Consider the following 20,522-nt stretch of genomic DNA (forward strand, 5'->3'; position numbering starts at 1 on the left):
AGGCTCACGCTCTTCGGATAGAGCTTCCGGGCCTGTCCGCTGCTGCCAGCGTTCTGCAGGAACCCAGCACTGCGCTCCATCTTGGCTTTCTGAAACTAACCGCAGGTGAGCAGTCCTTACAGCCACTAGTCACCGCCCTACCCTAACTACAGCAATACACGCTCACCAGCCAGCTCAGCAGCAGTAGACGCGGAAGATCGCGTTACCTAGGAAACTGGGAAGGGACCACGCCCAGATCGCCTTATGAAGGGCTTGCGCAGGCGCAGAGCCCGGTTCCGAGTATCGCGAGAGCCGTTTCCCGGAAGTTCCACGTCAGTGGGTCGGCTGGTCCACGGGTCGGTGGGTTCCTGAGTATTAGTGTCGCCCGGAGCCTGTGAGAGGCTGGGGCTCGGACAGTCGGAGCCATGGTAGGTCGGGCCTCATGGGACAGAGAGCATAGCTCACCGACTGCGGCGGGTTCCCGGGGCTTCCGGGCTAGGAGCTGTAGTTAGAAGCGGTCTGCGCTGCTGCTGCGGCCTGGCGGGGTCCTCCTGTCCTGTTGGAGTCCCGGGAGGAAGAAGGCCAGACCGGGAGGCTGCCGTGGTTACGCTGTAGTGTAATTGGGTGCCCGCAGTGAGTTGCCCCCGACTCTCCTGGTAGTCAGGGCGCCTGTCAGTGCACTTGCAGTCTGCACTGGGTCCAGTAGTGCAAGTAAATGCTAGAGGCAGGAATCGGATGCCAAAGGCAACTTTGACAAAGTCACTTCATTCTGTCATTGAGGTGGTGATTGCTAATCCAGCATCCAGGTTGCGCACGGTGTTTGGCAGTGTGCAGACATCAAATTGCAGACTTAAGCCGGGGGTGGGGGGCGGGAAACAAAGTTAAATGTATATGGAATTTCATTTGGAAATGGAGGTGGAATTTCAAATGCATTGGCAGCCCAGTTCATCGTTTTCTAGCTGTTGTTAATTGGGCCTCTGTGCTCACAGAGGATGACATTTTTGAGAAAGGCCCTTAGATCTGCCTAATTTCATTTTGAGACATATTTTTAATAGTGAAATCTTGCTTTCATTCCTCAATGTTTGTGAGCTCCATACCCACAGATTGAACCAGCTTTCGGTGGAAGACATTTGGGGAAAACTATTGTGTGAATATGTGCTGACATTTTTTTTTCTTGTGATAGTATACAACAAGTCTTTACAACTTTGACCCCGTATTGGTGTTCTATCTAGAGATGACCAGGAGTCGTGGGTAGATTATCAGCACTTACGTAACTGAACTTGAGGGTTTTGGTTTGGTGGAAGGTACAGGAACCATGTGCAGACACCAAAGGATTACTGTATTTTAAGTTTCCAGTAAAAAAAGTACAAAACATGAATTTATTTGCTCACCATAGGAGTATTCACTGTCCTGCATTTTGCTAAACATTTACCAGCTGATTATCACAGCAGCCTGTAGATAATTATGAGTAATTATGAGTGGTTACTATAAGCCTTGCTCTGCTCTTACTGAATTTTGACTTTAAATCTCGGAATGCTAAGAGAGATATTATTATTATTATCCCTGTTTATACAAGTCAAACTTGGGGGGATTAGTTAAACTTACTACCAGGTGTCTGACTTGAGTGCTGCAACTGAGGCTTGAATGTGGTAAGACTGGGGAGGTACCTGTTCCTCCCGTTCCCGGGTAAATGTGGTGTGGAGAGAAGGACCTGGATAAGCACTGGACCTGCCCTTCAGAAATAATCCACTCCACAAGCGGGAAGAGCTGTGTAGGTGGATGTACCGTAAACGGGGAAGACTCCTCTGGCTAGGCCAATCGGAGAGGTCGTAATGGTGGCAGTGACATTTAAATGGAGTCTGGAGTTGAGGGTGCAGTGTGAGTAGTTTAATCATCTAAGACCTGGTAGGATATCTTTAAAAATAATGACTAAGATGGTAAGTGTGACTCCAGGAGCTCTAAAGAGCCCCATTTCTCAGGCAGCGTCAAAGCAGAGCAACCCAGTCTCCAAAAATGGCCTATATACTCTGTATTCTAACTGTATGTGTTTGAGGCCAGATGATGGTGGCTTTGTTCCATCTCAACCAAAACGGTAGACCACAACATACTGCAGACAAAGCCAGATATAATAGTCTTCTAAAACATCAAATTGAAAAAATTGACATAAATATAAAACATTATCACTTGAAACCCTCATGAATTTTAGTGGTGTAAAGAAAGAGGTTGGGATAAGTAAAATTGAAAAACCACATCTGTAAATACAAACATAAAAACATACCCCATTTTTGTTAACGTGATTAACATAGGTGCTTTAGACTTGAAACTATTCACAATTTAGGAAAGTTAAAACAGAATTTTTTTCATAAGCCTCTTAACACACTGTTTCAAGCATATTTTATTTGGCTTAAGAATTTAATTTTAGTCATCACTTGTCTTTTCCCTTAGCCTCTTCGACTTGATATCAAGAGAAAGCTAACTGCTAGGTCTGATCGAGTGAAGAGTGTGGATTTGCATCCGACAGAGCCATGGATGTTGGCTAGTCTTTACAATGGCAGTGTGTGTGTTTGGAATCATGAAACTCAGGTAAGATTTTTAAAAGGACTTCATTAGCAATAAAAGCTATAAAATACCAGCAATAATAATGAAAAGAACCACCAGAGTCCAAGCAGCTGTAAGTGTGCTGCTTCTCAAAGTAGGAAGAAGTGTTTTATTTTCAGGAGCTAGGTTTGTATGGGTGTTGCCTGTGGAAGAAGTTCTGGGCATTTTATATGTGATATTTAAATACAGCAACATCCATGTAGGTAGTATTAGCACCGGCTTCTGTTCTGCCTGTTTCCCCCCTCTGTCACCAATGGCAGAGAGTTACTGCCATTCATGTGTACCGAAAGTGGAACAGCACTCTCACATGGCTGCTCTGCAGTGGGTAAATCAGATGTTCTTACATTTCAGATAAGGAAGTATTGGACTCTCCTGGAGGTAGCAGGTCAATGTTTTAAAACAGTAATAGTGTTTTATTATTTAAAGCTCCCCTGCTGCTAATTTACTGGCAAGTCTTAACCACACTGAGCCTTGATTTATTACTCTGAATGGATGATAACTGTTGTAACCTTTGCAAGAAGAAAGAGCGTGGAATCAAATGTTAGGCAGTTGTTTCTCACTCACAAAGAACCATCTCAGAGTTAGCTGTTGCTTTCTTACCTCAGATGTAGCCCTTCTGTGGACTGAGAATGCAGCTTTTCTGCTCCTTTGTTTAGTTCGTGGAGTGTGAGTTGTCTTTTCTTGCCATTTGTCCCGCCAAGCACCTGACGTGGTACTCAGTCATGGAGGTTCTGCAGCTGGCCTCTTTTACTGCTGCACATAGCCTTGGATTTGTTGATGACTCAAAAGACTTTGTACATTTTCCTGCCGTCTTAGAGACTGTATGCTCAGCTTGCTCTGTCCATGCCACAGTCACCTGGTAGCAGCCGTGTATCTGTGTGGCACTCAGCTTTGTCTTAACCGGGGAAGCCAGGTGGCCTCAGCAGTTCCTGTAAGCTAGTCTGTTGGTTTTCCAATGAGCCAGTAAGATTGTGTTCAATTCCTGAGGTACTACATTATTGCTTTCTTGTTACAAAAAGGGACATTAAAAATGATAGCTTAATTTTCAGAATTTTAAAGAACAGACATTTAAAAAGGAACAGCAAAGAGATCTATTCATCTCTGGTTTTCCTAGGTCTCTGCCTTTAATTCATGAAGATGATCCACTCTGTGCATCCAAGGAACATCTTAACCTCTTAGTTTTTATGCTTACTACAACAACCAAACACAAACTCTCAGCAGTTTTTCTGAAAATGTATTGCTAAGAAGTACAAAAAAATTGTTGTTTGAGTCATATCTATGGGTTTTTTTTTTTCTTTGTTTTTTGTTTTTTTGTTTTGTTTGAGACAGAGTCTCACTATACAGCCCTAGCTATCATAAAACTCACTATGTAGATCGGACTGGCCTTGAACTCACAGTGATCTGTCTGCCTCTGCCTCTAGGTGCTGGAATTACAGGCATGTGCCAGTCACTACGCCTGGTTTATGGACTCAGTTTTCTTTTCAGAAGGAAACTAAGTTAAGAAATAATTCACTCACAGCTAGTGGAGTGAAGTACACAGCAGCTGAATCACAAACTGTTGTAGGTGTGGGCTGTACAGTGGTGGGGAGTCCTGCTCTTGGAGGGCGGTGTGGGGAAGACTGAGCATGGAGTCCTGCTTAGTGCTTGGCAGTGGTGCAAGAAGGGAGTAAAGCTTCCCTGGGTAGGTTTCCAGACAGGAACGAAAGGCCATGCTGAAAAGGAGAGGCAGGCCAGGACAAAGGGTCTAGAGTGCCATCCGTTCTGTGACATCTGCTTTGCCTTGTAAGTTTCTGATTTTCAAATCGACTAAAGAAAAGTTGGTTGTTCTCCCCTCCTCCCCACACACTTTAATGCTGAGCTGCCATACATTTGTTTAACATTTTTAACTAAAACTAGTTTACAGTCTGATGTTTTAATCACAGCTGAATAAGACTTCAGTTACTTCCTCATAACTTAATGTGTTTATTCTTGTTAATATTTCAAGACACTGGTGAAGACGTTTGAAGTATGTGATCTTCCTGTTCGAGCTGCAAAGTTTGTTGCAAGGAAGAACTGGGTGGTGACAGGAGCAGTAAGTAGCTGCTGAGTATCAGACCCTGCCTTCTGATTGGCCATTGGTTATAAATACCAGTTTCAGAGTTGTAATAACTGGTTCATTAAGTTATTTTTTTTTCAAATTAATTATTCATATTTATTTACCAAATGAGTCTATATTTAATATTTTGTCTGCAATTCAGAACCTTTTTTTTCAGCCTTGATAGAGATTTTTTTTAGATTGGATCATTAAGTTAATTAAATGTAGTGTTTTGAAGGGTGGAGGTTATGCCTTGAGCCTATAATACAGTTGTTTATATAGTTTCTCTCATAATAGTGATGTTTTAAAATCTCTATTTCTAGGATGATATGCAGATCAGAGTGTTCAATTACAACACCCTGGAGAGGGTGCATATGTTTGAAGCACACTCGGATTACATTCGTTGTATTGCCGTTCATCCCACCCAGCCGTTCATTCTCACAAGCAGTGGTAAGAGACAGCCTGCTTCAGTCGTGTGCACTGAGTGAGGATTTGCTTTCCATGAGACGTGTTGTACTTTAACTGCTGCTACAAGGAGCTCTCACTCCAAGCAACCTTTAAAGGACTTAAATCCATTACTCTTCTGTGTGCTGATGCTGCCCACCTGTGCATTTTAGTATTTTAATAGGATTATATTGCAATTGCTCCGATTCCTGCTGGAAAATTGGAAGGTCTAGATGCATCAATATCTGGGGAGCAGAAAGCTCATTAGTATGCGGATGAGGAAGCTGTTGGAAGATTGACATAGGCCCCATTGGTTTATCTGCAAATTCAGACTAGCTAGCTAGCTAGCTCCCTGGAAATAGTGTAGAGCAGTCATCTGCAGGAGGGTGATTACCTGCTATCCCTGTGTTGGTAGTGGTCTTTGAAATATTTTTAAATTTAACAAGTGAGAACTTTTGTAAAAGCAGTTTATCTCATCAGGCAAATGCTGCCTCTTTCCACAGTGAGCATTTTCAGCCAGACTTAGACGGTAACCACAGTTCTTTTAAAATTAAATGTAAAAAGTTTTCCCATGGTTTTTGTATGTCTTTAATAGCAGTCCATATGCACTTGGTCCCCACTGTTCTAGTTAGGAATGCTCAGGGCAACTCAGGACTTGGAAGTCTTTCCTAGTATTGTTGTACGGCACAGATAATGGAATGTGTGAGCTGTGCTACATTTGTTGCCTTAAAGGACAGCAAGGCTGTCTTACTACAGAAATGAAAACAAACCACAACTGACTCAGCTTTCTTTTGGTATAGATGACATGCTTATTAAGCTCTGGGACTGGGATAAGAAATGGTCTTGTTCACAAGTGTTTGAAGGACACACCCATTACGTTATGCAGATTGTGATAAACCCCAAAGATAACAATCAGTTTGCCAGTGCGTCTCTTGACAGGACCATCAAGGTAGGTGTCCACTGTTGGTGCTTCACTTTGGCTGCCCCGAAAGCTACTCCTGTGCTCCTCTGCCGGGCAGAGCAACATGGTATAACATTGGGTTCCACTCTAGGATCTGCAATAAGAAGCATTGCCATGATTTCTAGGTCCGTGTGTGTGTGTGTGTGTGTGTGTGTGTGTGTGTGTGTGTGTGTGTGTGTGTGTTCTTTATGCTCCCGTTCCTCCTTTCTGCCTCTGTTTTCCTGTCTGTGGACTGCCTTTCTTCAGAATCTGTTTTGTTATTTTCCTCTTGGAGAATAAACTACAGATGTCTAAGAGTGGAATACAGGATAGTTAGGGCTAGACTGGGCTGATGTCACAGACACCAGTACACCTGACCGACTCGCTGTCCTCTAGCTTGCTGTGAGCCTTCACAGAGCATTGCCTTCATCAGCTCTTCCCTCTGACTGCAGGGCTTTTCATTCTCTGATTTGGATTTATTTTTCTCTGAGCATCTACATAGCTCTCTGAGGGTTAGCACAGATAGTCCTGAGAAACTCCAGTCTAGTGCTTAATGGCTTTAAACAGATGTTATATCATTCACTTTAGCTTTTGTTTCTATTAACAGTCTTCACATTGAGTCATAATTCATGTAATTTGAAATCATTTTATATGATTCCATGATATACTGGATATTTGGGGTAGGAGTTGTGTCTCCCCTTGTACAGCCCCAAGATGTTCTGGGAGAGTAGCACAGTGCTTTGGCACTGGATCCCGAGTGCATGTTGCCCTGAGTACAGTCATATTTTCTTCATCCTTTCAGTACATTGACTTAAAATAAATTTCAAATCACATTTTGCTTACACATTTGCTTACATGTATATAATATGTAATACTAATTTAACTCATATAAGCTATTTGTGTTTAAAGATCTTCAGGTTTTTAACCTGACTTTGATATTTTTTGTTGAATTGCCCTTGCTTTTGACATAGATGGGAACTAAGAAGTTTTAACTTCTTCACTAAATTAAGTTTATCTGTTTTTTGAGTAACGGTCTACAGTGTATGCTAAGGTGGCCTAGAATTCACTGTGTATCCTACGCTGGCCTCACGTTCTCAATTTTCTCAGTTTCCCAGATATTGGGAACATGGGCTTGTACCTTTCTCCCTGGCCTCCCATCAAATCAGTACTTACTTTACAAGTTTTTCAAAGTGTTAATTTGTTGATTCCTGCACTTCATCCATATACTGGTTTTCTTAGTTTGATTTCTGTTGCTGTGATAAAACACTGACCAAAAGCAATTTGGCAAAGAAAGGGTTTTATTTCATCTTACAGCTTATAGTAGTCCATCATCCAAGGAAGTCAGGGTAGGAACTCATGGCAGGAACCTGGAGGCAAAATGGAAGCAGCGCTATGAAAGAACACCATGTATTGGCTTGCTCTTCCTGAGTTGCTCAGCCTGCTTTCTTATACCATCCGGGTTCACCTGCCCAGGGGTGGTACCATCATGCCTCCAAAGAGTCGCCTACAGGCCAGTCTGATGGAAGCATTTTCTCAACTGAATCCCCTCTTCCCAGATAACTACTTATGTCAAGTTGAGAAAAATATAACCAGGTCACCAACTGAACTATATATAATCTCCATGGAAAAGCCTAGGAATTGGCATCTTCAGAGAGCAGTGATTCTGCTTCCTGAAGATTTACATGAGACCAGCAGCAAATATCCTTGAACACACTGTGTCTTGGGCTGTGGTATTTGATGTCTTAGGTTAAAAGTGGGTGGAACTGCCTCTGAAAGTGCTGACTGGCAAATGCTGCTGTTCTCTGAAGGTGTGGCAACTGGGCTCTTCATCACCAAACTTCACTCTGGAGGGACATGAAAAAGGCGTGAATTGCATTGATTACTACAGTGGTGGTGACAAGCCATACCTCATTTCAGGTGCAGATGACAGGCTCGTTAAAATATGGGATTATCAGGTACAGTTTCTATAACCTTCCTTGCTGTATGCTAGACTTGGTCTTTACTGCTTCCTATAGCACCTCAAGGCTTAGATGGAACTCTTCACAGAGTCATAGGTTAAGGCCCCAGTATTTGCACCAAATTGTGGTCCTAGAATTTTCTCCTTTATAAAAAAGAATGCAAATGCATTTTAAGATTTTAAAAGTAAAATGCCAGCATGCTTATTGTTTGTTTAAAAGTATTTTAACATTGTCATATTAAACCACACATCTCTGAGTGTCCTTGTTACCAGACTTCTGCATCTGAGTGAAACAGGCATAACAGTGAATTATTGCCTTCACTGCCATGTTTTGTGTCTCTAAGGTTTTCTTACACCCCTCCCCCTTTGCTTCTAACATAAGTTTCCCAACATTGGAACTTGGCTTTCTATGTCTCGATTTCAGAATAAAACTTGTGTGCAGACCCTGGAGGGGCATGCCCAGAATGTGTCATGTGCAAGCTTCCATCCTGAGCTGCCCATCATCATCACAGGGTCAGAAGATGGTAAGTTAGAATCTGTGTCATGTATGTGCTTGACATGACTCACTGGATATTTAAACCAAGTGGTGGCCCTGCACTGAGTGGGAGGTTTCTAGCAGCTTCCATATCTTGATTAGGATTCTAGACTTAGAATACAGAAGAATAAATGGCTTTATCATCATCACCATTCTAGTGTCTTTGACTCTATCATTTAATGAAAAGGACAGCAGATATTCGAGGGAAGAACTGAAAAAGCCTGTGCATTGGAGTTTGACAGACCTGGCTCTGTCACTTTGCATATGTGTGGTTTGGGTAGACTAAGAGATAAGAACATGCTGGTCTACTCATAGAATTACAGCAAGAGGGAAGAAGAACCACACAGAGCACATGTACTACATGCTAAGCACTCTACCCAGGAAACCCTGCTGTGATTTTACAATTAGGATTAATTGCCTGCTTCTAGTTTTCTAGTTACAGGTTTTTTATTTCATGCTTATGTTGCTTTATAAAATCAGCTAAAGATTTAGAGATCTAAATGTCATAAAATTGCTAGAAAATACTTGTATTGAAATGGAAAGACTTCTAGTAGTTCATTCACCTAATAGTTTATTTTGGATGTTCATATCCAAAGGGAATGTTCACATTGTTGATTTTTAGGAACGGTGCGCATCTGGCATTCTAGCACCTACCGGCTTGAGAGCACACTGAATTACGGAATGGAGAGGGTGTGGTGTGTGGCCAGTCTGAGAGGGTCCAACAATGTCGCTCTGGGCTATGATGAAGGCAGCATCATTGTTAAGGTAACTGTACTTTCTTTAAATGGATGGAGATCAGCAAAGCCATTTCAAATAACCAGGTTCGTTTAACTAGTGCTTCTGTTGTTAGAAGAGATAAAGCAATGACAGTTTAATGTGGAAGGAAGGAGGGAAGGAAGGGAGGGAGGGAGGGAGGGAGGGAGGGAGGGAGGGAGGGAGGGAGGGAGGGAGGGAGACTCAGAAGAAAGTTGGTCTGTTCTCTGGTTTTTGTTTTCCTTTTAGTCACTAAGAGCTATTTGTCATTGTTCCAGCTTGGTCGGGAAGAACCTGCCATGTCCATGGATGCCAATGGAAAGATAATCTGGGCCAAGCATTCAGAAGTTCAGCAGGCCAACCTGAAAGCAATGGGCGACACTGAAATTAAAGATGGAGAAAGATTGCCACTGGCAGTAAAGGATATGGGCAGTTGTGAAATATATCCACAGACCATTCAGCACAATCCTAATGGACGGTAAGCTGTCAGTGACATCTCTCTCTGAGAGCAACTTTGCATATGCACAGCGTGTCCCCAATCTGCCTCCTGGAGGTGGTGCCCCCTGGCCGGCAGTTCACAGTTGCTGCCAGCTCAGTTAAGGGAGTTAGCATGCAGGTGGCACAGTTACGCAGTATTGTTTCCTTGTTCTTAAGATACCCTGGATTTGTGTTCTTGGAGGTCTAGAACCTGGTGCTCTCCTAAAAGGAGGTGCTATGTACTGCTTACTGCTCTTACGGAAGACTTAACTCCAGTGTGTCTTCTGAAAACCTTTGGGATTCTGACTTTTCTATTTCTTATTCATAATTTGGATGGTCAGCTCTGTTTTCCCTTAAGATTTATAAAATAATAATCATGTGAGAGAAGTATTTACTTCTCTAAACAGTAAGTTGATGCTCAAACCTCTAGAGCAGTGGTTCTCAATCTTCCTAAAGGCTGGGACACCTTAATACAGTCCCTCATGTTGTACTGACCCCAACCACAACATTATTTCATTGCTGCTTCACAACTGTAAGTTTGTGACTGTTATGAGTCATAATATAAATATCTGATATACAGGATATCTTATATATACCCCCTGTGAAAGGGTCATTCCATCCCCTAAAGAGGTTGTCATCTACAGGTTAAGAGCCACTGCTCTAGAGCTTTAAAAATCATTTTACAGTGAATTTGGATGTCCTAAGTTATAGTCACTGTCATAAATGACAAAGGATGGTATTAAGACTCAATCTTGATATTTGTAATCATTTTTAAGTATCTTATGGAAGTTTAAGGCAGTGTGTGTGTGTGTGTGTGTGTGTGTGTGTGTGTGTGTATGTGTGTATGTAATACCTTCAGATATCTTTTCTGTAAGGTTTTAATTTTACCTGTGAGTGTCCTCCAATAACAGACATTATCATGTTCTAAATGGAATTTGAAGAGAGGTATTTTGTCTACCCGGGAAAAGTTTTTGGCTATATAACATTCTATTTTCATTCATTACTTAAATATTAAGATCCTGTTCATTTTAATAACTATCAGTTGAATAGAGTTTGTTTTTTTTTTTTTTTTCTTCATTTAATGATGAGCATTGGTTCACAGGCAAGTGTGCTGCAAGGCAGTGCCTTCTTGTGGTCTGATGCTGTGAGCCTAGTGTGAGCATCTCGGTGCTCAGCAAGCATTACTGCATGGTTGGAGTCGCCTGCATCTCCAGCTGTGCTTGCTCCTCTTCCCCAGGCTCTGAGACAGGAGAGAAGGCCACTGCAATAATGTTTTTGTCAGTAACCCCATACTGATAATTGGTTTTGTTTCTTGGAATATTTATTTATAGCATATTCAAAGAAGTGTAGAGCACTAACATTTTAAATTATAATAATTGACTAACATAGCATTTGTTAGTGAATTATTTTATCATAAATCTGGATTACTATTTGCTGACACCTATTTCATTGTCCCTGACTTTCCTCGTTTCTAGGTTTGTTGTGGTGTGTGGTGATGGAGAGTATATCATCTACACAGCTATGGCGCTGAGGAACAAGAGCTTTGGGTCTGCCCAGGAGTTTGCATGGGCCCACGATTCTTCAGAGTAAGATGCATGATGTCCAGTTTGTCCTGATTGCAAATAGGGTGTTCATGCCAATGCGGCTGATGCTTTTCCATGGTAAAAGAAAAGTTCACCATAACTGCCAGTATAAACCGCCTTTGTCTGAGTGACCATGCTGCCTTGCTCAGGTGGATGTAATAAATCCATTCAACGGGGGATTCAAGACCGATATCCTTGATGGAGACTGTGACATGACTTGATGCTTGGGTTTGGGGCCTTAGGAAGCCCTCCCAGACGTGGCCTCTGAGGGGCTGTTGCCCTTTATAAACTACTTGGGAGGTGCTGTTTATGCCGGGTCACTTTGATAAGAATTTTAATGCATCTTTTTAGAAACTCAGTTTCTGCATGTCCTCTACTGCTCATTCCTGACCTATTTGAGTCTGCATTCAGAATATTCATAAAATGCTCTCATTAAAAGCAGAAGTCACATTCATTCTTTACATGTCTACAGTTCATAGCCACCAACACAGTCAGATTATCCCTACCCGAATCAGCTCACTCCCGGGCCCAGGCAAATACTGATCTTTTTGTTACTCTATAGGTCAGACTTTCTTCAGACTTCTTGGTAGTTTTACATGAATGGAATACTACAAGCATGCATTCTTGGATCTGGCTTCTGAGATCATGTGTTCTTACCTGTATCAATAAGGAGTTGTTTTGTGTGCAGAGTAGTATTCCACTGAACAGATGTACCACCATTTAAGCATTCACCTTTGGGATATCAGTGCCATTTCTAGTTTCTACAATGATTTCTAAGCTTTCATAATTTGCATAACATATAGCATGAAACCCATTCATTATTTGCCTAATTGCAATGTTTTCACTTTATCTTGGGACAAAATTAAGTGAATTTTAAATGTAGATGTATTTTTATTTTTTAATAATTAATATTTTATCAGAGTATTTGAAGATATTTCTAACATTTATTGGAATTATGGCTTACTGTTTAATATGCTGTTTCCTCTGTTCCTCAGGTATGCAATAAGAGAAAGCAACAGTGTTGTAAAGATATTTAAGAACTTTAAGGAAAAAAAATCATTTAAACCCGATTTTGGAGCTGAAAGTAAGTGCTGTTTATTTATGATACATTTTGAGAATTTTTATAATGTCTCAGAACATTCAAGTGGACTCATCCTGTGTCCCTTTTAAGGTATCTATGGGGGCTTCTTGCTGGGAGTCAGGTCTGTAAATGGCTTAGCCTTCTATGACTGGGAGAATACTGAACTCATCCGCAGAATTGAAATTCAGCCCAAGCACGTGAGTTTCTCCTCTATGGTTGCTTTGGGGGGTTTATCTTTGAAATGTCTGAGTCCCTCATGTCAGGAATAGCTCTTTGCACACTGCTATACTGGGCCCATTGTGCTGGACACCGTGCTGTGTACCTCAGAGGTGCTCAAGATATCCTTTATGCATCAGAATCAGACAGTAATCGTTGACTATTTGTACAAGTATAGAATACAAATATAAATTCCAAAACTCATATTTTAAATGTCTTTAATAAAGTAAACACATTGAAGACAGAAATTGGGAAATTATTGATGTGGAAAAGCCTTTTCATAATTCATGTGATGATGGTCAGGAGAACTGTAGTAGCAAACTTAGAGCTGCTGGTTGGTTTGATAGCTTTCACTGTTGGGATGTTTCCATTAGAAAGCATCTCACCTCGTTATGGTCCTGAGAGACTAGAGAGACTGAGGCCATGACCCACCAAAGGTACTGGCTTGTGGTATTACTATTTTTCTTTATGTGTAAGTGCACATATGTGTGTGGAGAAAGGAAATAAGGAGTAAGAAACACTGTTTTAGAGAGTAGCCCACCCCTCCTGAAAGACAGCAAGCACCCTGTTTCCCGTTGGTGCTCCACAACACTGCTATGCTGTCCGCTTTCCCAAATGCATGTAGTACAGTGCACCAAATACTAAGTGCACAGTGACTACCTTGCTGTAAGACTGATCCTGTAGTGAACAAAGTAAATTCAGTTTCGGGTGGCTGCTCAGAAAGGCGGTCAATTACCTGTCTGTTATGTTGCAGATCTTCTGGTCTGACTCTGGAGAGCTGGTCTGTATCGCCACTGAGGAGTCATTTTTTATCCTTAAATATCTGTCAGAAAAAGTGTTGGCTGCACAGGAAACACACGAGGGAGTTACTGAAGATGGCATTGAAGACGCCTTTGAGGTAAGTATCTGAGTCCGGCTTAGGCTTTGTTTTTAGTGTTTTATATTCATAAAACAGACTAAATTGATTTTAACATTTCTGTGTAAATTAGGTTTTGGTAGGGTGACTCTTAAGTTCTGATAACGTAAAATTTTGGCAAAAACAGAATTTGAAAGAATGTATCTTAGTTAGAGTTTCATTGCAGTGAAGAGACCATGACCAAGGCCACTCTTACAAAGAACATTTATTGGGGCTGGCTTACAGTTTCAGAGGTTCTGTCCATTACATGATGGGAAGCATTGCATCTTACAGGCAGACATGGCACTTGGAGGAGCCGAGAGATCTACATCTTGATCCAAGCCCCACCTCCAGTGACACACTTTCTCTAACAAGGCATACCTCATAGTGCCACTCCCGTGGGCCAACACTGAGTTTATGGGGGCCATACCTGTTCAAACAACCACTGTATGTTTAAAATAACTATGTGCCCTGCCTTTTAGGAAATCTGCAGGCTTGCTTTGCATTCTTTCACCAAGGAAGCGTGAAGGTGTTTGGTTCTAGGACTGTTGAGCTAGAATGATTCAAATGAGCTCTGAAATGGGGAAAACAAACCATCTACTGTTGAGATGTCTTAAGGACTTGGAGACACTTAGCATTCCAGTTTCACGTGTTGGGCAGTTTAGATTGATACTTTTTAGTTATGTTTTGACTCAACAGTGAGATTTCACGCTGTAAATATTTGTCGGAGACTATTTTTAAATAAAGAAATAGAAATTCTTAGGAAAAATGTTCCCAGTTGGATTTTGCTTTGGTTCCTTACCACACTCTCATTTCTAGCTGCTTGTTCACAGGTTTCTGCTGTTGACTAAGATGGCAATAGTCTGTTTTCTTTTTATAGGTTCTTGGTGAAATTCAGGAAATTGTGAAAACTGGGTTGTGGGTAGGTGACTGCTTCATTTACACAAGTTCTGTGAACAGATTAAACTATTACGTGGGAGGAGAGATAGTCACCATTGCTCACTTGGACAGGTACTGAATATCATTTTGCTTTTGTCTTAAGCAGCCTAAATTTGAAAGTGCTTTATGAACCAGATGTCATGTTGATTTGTGTGACAGTGATGGCCCACATTAGTTTTAGTAGATTTTCTGATGGTAACCAAAATCACATTCGTTAAATGTGTAAGGATTTGAGTAAGAGAGGTGTGTGTGTGTGTGTGTGTGTGTGTGTGGTGTAACTGTAGATTTAGGCTTCTACATTGGTTTCTTTTCTCTTGCAGGACAATGTACCTTCTGGGCTATATTCCAAAAGACAATCGGCTTTATCTGGGGGATAAGGAATTGAACATTGTTAGCTACTCCCTGTTGGTTTCAGTCCTGGAATACCAGACTGCTGTCATGCGGAGGGATTTCAGCATGGCGGATAAGGTCCTCCCTACCATCCCCAAAGAACAGAGGACCAGAGTTGCACACTTTTTGGAAAAACAGGTAAGAAATTTCCCTTTCTTTTGAAAAGTAGTATTTGACAGACTGTTGATCTAGGTTGTAGAATGTTATCTCTTACTTCTTACATTGACGGTCTTACCAAGTCAGGTCTCTGTGGCAGCACACGGCTTGGACTGTTACTGCTTTAGGCTTAGAGCCTCAGTCTTCTGTCAGTGTTGGAGCTGATTTTACCACTCTTCTCCTTACATTCCCCTTTAAAGTTACTGATACTTGTATTTCTAGCTAGGTGTGGTGGTGCACACCTTTAATTCCAGTACTAGGGAGGCAGAGGTAGTTCCAGAGTTCCAGGCCAGCCAGGGCTACAAAGACCATGTCTCTAAAAACAAAAAACCCTAAGCTGGACTTTTTTTTCCCCTATTATGTCTTATTTTAACTTTTTTTAAAAAAAAAAATGTGGTAAAGTACCCTTAATAAAATGTATCATTATCAATGTGCCTTTGCCTTATGTAATTTTTTTTAGTTCCAGTTACATATTCATAGCATATAAAGTAGGTTCTACAATGTAAATCAGGGTTCTTTCCTGACCCTTTCCTATTTTCCAGGAGCATTTACTCTGTTTTCATGCCTAAGGATGTAGCAATACACGAATTCTGCATTTTTCAGCTTTAGGCATTTCCTGTGAGGTGAAGCTGAGTAGGGACTCTGTGTGTGGACATCACAGGAAGGGCACAGCTTCTACAGAGGACCTAGGTTTGGTTCCAGTGAACTGTTTACCAGCTTACACTGTCCGAAACTCCAGTTCCAGAGGAATTTAGTTTCCTCTTGTGGCTTCTGTAGGCATCAGACACATACACAGTGTGCTTACATACATGTATGCCAAGCTTTCGTACACAAACATAAATCTTAAAACAAAGTTCTCTTTAAACTTTGTTTAGTCATATTTCTTCTCCTTTTGTAGTATGTCCTTAGGAGTATATGCCTCCCCAAAACAAAAATTACCTTTAGTGTCATCTTAGTAGAGATTGGAAATACAGCAAAAGCAAGGCCATGTCACCCTCTTCCTCTGTTCTGCTCTGTCCCTACCTGACCAGTTCCGAACATCTGCTGTGTGCTCTGGGGTTTTCTGCTGTGTCAGTGCTAGTGAAGAAAAGCAGTAACTTGGATTATTTAGAACCAGTGTTTGCACTGCAGCAGTGGGTAGATGGGGGAAGCAGAGTGGCACACTTCCAGCAACATGAAGATAGTTAGACTGAACTCTGAAAGTTGTCTGGCTTCTCTGTCCTGACCACTCTACACTACGCGTTTTCCTTCAGTGTGCTGAGAAGTAAGCCACCAGAGTTTCCTCTGACTGCCACATTCCCAGAATTGGAAAACTTGCCCATCAATGGCTTTGTCTTACAGAAGTGAACTTTGTGACTACAGTAGTTGATTTAAAAGCCTGTGCTATGGCTCTATGCCCTAATAGAGCACCAGAAGGAAGGGATACTCGATAGGCTGGATCTAAGACCAAATAAAAGCTAACTAATGGCAGCCCCTCAGTGCCTGGAGCCCAGCTACAGGCTAACTGACCTACAGATGAGACAACGTTGGAAGGTTTACCTTTGGCTTCCCATTCTCTTCTCATTTCTGTCATTAATTTCTATAAGATGAGCTTTGGACTAGATGACACCTAAGGCCCACTTCCAGCAGCTGAATTTACCTGTGCCATATGCTCTTCCTCATGCAATAAAATTTTATTTTGTATTTAATTAGGACCTAAACTGTATGAAGTACGTCAGTTCTTTAGTTCTGACCCACACCCCAGCTCTCCCAGAAGTCTTTTAAATTTACGTATTTATTCCTGTAGCATATTTTGTTACAGGATGATCTTAAAGTCCTAAGTATAAAAGTGTGCAAAGTAGACATTATGAAGAAGAAATGGGAATGCAAACTTGATTTGCTAAAAATGGCTCCCATTTTTCATCGTTGCTAGCATATTCATGGATGCTAATGGGGACCTGGTTACTTGCGTGTTAGGTTCCATTTGCTCCACTGAAGCAGATGGCTGTGGGGTCTTCCTGACTGTATGGTCTTTTGAGATAAATAATTTGTTATATGCATACTGTAGATGCACATTCTTCTGAATGTCTAAGTCACATATTTTCTTTCTTTTTAAATGTATAGGGCTTCAAGCAGCAAGCACTTACAGTATCCACAGATCCTGAACATCGTTTTGAGCTTGCTCTTCAACTTGGAGAGTTGAAAATTGCTTACCAGTTAGCAGTGGAAGCAGAGGTATATTCTAATCCAAGACTTTTCCATAACCCAGGGAAGGGTTAGTAGGTACTTACTTGGGTGTTGCTTTTGCTGAGGCATTATTACCAGTGACTCACTAGTGAAGCTCTTGCATCTTTGGTCTTTTTAAAGGTGCACTGTGTTAATCTTTGGATAAATTTACTGGGTTAAATTCAGGGTACTCTCAGTTCTGTACTCTGTTTAAGAAGTCTTCCTGTCTGGTCTGGGTCTCAAGAGTGTAGAGGTGGCAACAATTTCCCTATTAGTGAGAGACACTGATTTTAAACAAGAGTTCTGGCATTTTGTAGATCTTTGTATATATACGTACTGGAAATTATGGGTTAAGTACAGCATTCATACATAAATTAATTTCAGACTGTACAAAAAAATTAGCTGTCAAGATCATTTAAATGTGCATTTTATTTGATTTCTGAGAAGCTACAAATGACCATATTCATTAAATATTTAAGGATGTAATTTTCTACTCTTCCTAAAAAAGTGTTACTAATTTACTTGTTAAAATAATTGTAGTCTAATGACACTTTAATTCCATTTACATGGTTTTAGATTCAGTTTCACTGTGTAAGTAAAAAATGAAAATGAGTTAATTATTCAAGTATCATTTGAATTACTTTTGTTCATGTGATTTTCATTTCCTCATTACACATTTTTATCATGTCTTTGACTGACAGCCAATTTACCAAGCACAACTCAAAAATTACATTTATGTCTTAATATAAATATCTTCTAATTGTCATCACAATGATATTCAAAGTAACAGGATAATGTTGATGTTGAAATGCTATTTCTAAAGATGTTTTATGTTAAATTCTTACAGTCGGAACAGAAGTGGAAACAACTTGCTGAACTGGCCATTAGTAAATGTCAGTTCAGCCTAGCCCAGGAGTGTCTGCACCACGCCCAGGATTACGGTGGTCTGCTGCTCTTGGCCACTGCCTCTGGAAATGCTAGTATGGTGAACAAGCTGGCAGAAGGTGCGGAGAGAGACGGCAAAAATAACGTGGCATTCATGAGCTATTTTTTACAGGGCAAGTAAGTATTATCTCAGAGCCTACAAAACTTTAAGGAGTTGTAAGCAGTATTTCTCCACTGACTGACTGTGAGGATGGTGCTTGAGAGGAATGTAGTACACAAATCCTGGGGACAGTTAGTGATGGCTGACTGCTGTGGAATAGTGGGGGCAGCCAGAGAACAGTGCTACCTGCCTTGGTGGCACTAGCCTTCAGCAAGGAATGCTCTGGTAACTTTTGATCTGTATCTTTATGCTTGAGCTGTTTATTAAATGTGTGGTTCAGAGTCAGAACCCACCAGTTACTTACTCCTAGACCATTTTACTGAATGATAGGAGGCTGTTGTTCTCCCCAATTGGTACCTAATGGCAGGCAGAGGATCGTCTACACCAGGCAGGTCTGACCTGTTACATGCAACGATAGGAGGATGAAAATGCTATTTACTATTTGAGCTCAACTCTGAAAACATCATGAATTTTGAAGTCCAGCAGAGTTGCTATGAGCTAAGTCCCATGGACATCAGTTTGCCTTTTGGAAATAAACAAAAAGATCAGCAGTCTTGCTCTACATGCCAAATCCTAGACCTCACCATCAAACGTTTTTATTGAGATAATGCTAAAGAACCAAACTCCAGGGATTTGTGCACACTAGACAAGTGTTCATTACTGAGCTACACTTCCAGACTTGTCATAGAACTCAGAGTTATTCAAATAAGCTGAAAGCAGTCAGGAACACTGTTGTGCCTCGCACCCATGAAGTCCACTGGTTTTGTTCAATATTAAGACAGAAGGCTTAGCAGCAGAAGTGAATGTGCAAGGGGCAGGGGCACTGGAGGATTTTGCCTCTGCAACAGGTTCACACTTTGAGCTTTATCTGCTATTACTGTTTATTTATCTAACAGTATCTCTACTTTACTCTGTAGGCTTGATGCTTGCCTGGAGCTCTTGATCAGAACAGGAAGACTCCCAGAAGCTGCCTTCCTAGCCCGAACTTACTTACCCAGTCAGGTCTCAAGGTATGAACTTAGTTTAGAGAGAAACGTTTCAACTAAAACAGGGCCCACATTCTTCATCTGTTTGGTTCTGTGATGTCTCTACTTATTAGGGTAGTGAAGCTGTGGAGGGAGAATCTTTCAAAAGTCAACCAGAAAGCAGCAGAATCCCTTGCTGACCCCACAGAGTATGAAAACCTATTCCCTGGATTAAAAGAAGCCTTTGTTGTTGAAGAATGGGTGAAGGAGACACATGCGGATTTGTGGCCAGCCAAGCAGTACCCTCTTGTCACGGTGAGTGGCAGAGTGCCAGGCTGACACACACTCACAAATCCAGGTTTAATATGTGCTGCATACATTATTAAGAGCTAATTAATGTCTGGGATTTGGGCATAATTTTGATTTCAGAATATTTCATTTTATTGTTGTTTTATTCTGATAGCCAAATGAAGAGAGAAATGTTATGGAAGAGGCGAAAGGCTTTCAGCCCTCAAGACCCGCAGCTCAGCAGGTCTGTAGAGAACTACATGTGACCACATGACTGACAGACATTGTTGATTAAAGCACTACCTGCTACTTCCCTATCCTCTGCTTCCTCTGCATGGGAAATATTTACATCGCTGGGCCAATTCCTTTGGCTTCATATTTACCTCTTATTGTTTAGGGACCTGATGGGAAACCTGCTTCTAGCCCAGTTATCATGGCCTCCCAAACGACCCACAAAGAAGAAAAGGTGGGTCAGCCATTCTCTACCCCACGTCCATGTCAGGAGCAGGTCTCTGAGGTTTAGATGCCTTTGGCATCCTAGTTCAAAGCAGGATGCTGCTGCTCTTTCAGTAGTGAGGAAATTTGGTTCTGGCTTTGGATGTGAACCAGGTAACAGTACTGTGTAACACGTACTCTCTCCCTCTTCCTTCCCTGCAGAGTTTACTAGAACTAGAAGTGGATTTGGATAACTTGGAATTAGAGGATATTGATACAACAGACATTAATCTGGATGAAGACATTCTGGATGACTAAAGTTTGCCATTTACTCCAGTAAGAGATTATTATGGCATATACAAATCAATCACCATCCTGACCAGAACTGTGGAAACTCTTGATTTGCATATGTAAACAAGGGGGAACATAGCCACTTCATCTTCAGAGGAGTTGATGGGCAGTGTTTATAAGTTACTATGTTCTCCTTGTTAACTGAAACATTCACTTTCTGTTTTCATATTGTCATTAGACCACTCCTCATAAAATCTTTTGAATTAATGAAAAACT

At 41.3% G+C, this 20,522-nt stretch overlaps 1 protein-coding gene across 1 annotated transcript; it reads left to right on the plus strand.

Annotated features, from left to right (window-relative positions):
* The first annotated feature begins 277 nt into the window (after positions 1-277).
* Positions 278-20,520, plus strand: Copb2 (coat protein complex I subunit beta 2). The gene is made up of 22 exons (XM_034483731.2): positions 278-407; positions 2,425-2,562; positions 4,562-4,648; positions 4,975-5,101; positions 5,896-6,044; positions 7,844-7,990; positions 8,417-8,516; positions 9,150-9,292; positions 9,559-9,758; positions 11,233-11,343; positions 12,336-12,424; positions 12,512-12,618; positions 13,392-13,535; positions 14,413-14,543; positions 14,792-14,999; positions 17,121-17,231; positions 18,070-18,284; positions 19,185-19,277; positions 19,367-19,547; positions 19,696-19,764; positions 19,918-19,986; positions 20,178-20,520. Exons 1-22 carry the CDS (start codon positions 405-407, stop codon positions 20,271-20,273), a joined length of 2,718 nt encoding a protein of 905 aa, XP_034339622.1. The 5' UTR covers positions 278-404; the 3' UTR covers positions 20,274-20,520.
* Positions 20,521-20,522: the final 2 nt, after the last annotated feature.

This window comes from Arvicanthis niloticus, chromosome 21, assembly GCF_011762505.2.
Source record: "Arvicanthis niloticus isolate mArvNil1 chromosome 21, mArvNil1.pat.X, whole genome shotgun sequence".
Lineage (NCBI taxonomy): Eukaryota > Metazoa > Chordata > Mammalia > Rodentia > Muridae > Arvicanthis > Arvicanthis niloticus.

Bases quoted from the DNA above. Each gene is read 5' to 3' on its own strand.
- Copb2 (XM_034483731.2), top strand. The intron at 8,517-9,149 runs GTAAGTTAGAAT...GTTGATTTTTAG, and splicing joins CATCACAGGGTCAGAAGATG to GAACGGTGCGCATCTGGCAT. The intron at 15,000-17,120 runs GTAAGAAATTTC...TTAAATGTATAG, and splicing joins CACACTTTTTGGAAAAACAG to GGCTTCAAGCAGCAAGCACT.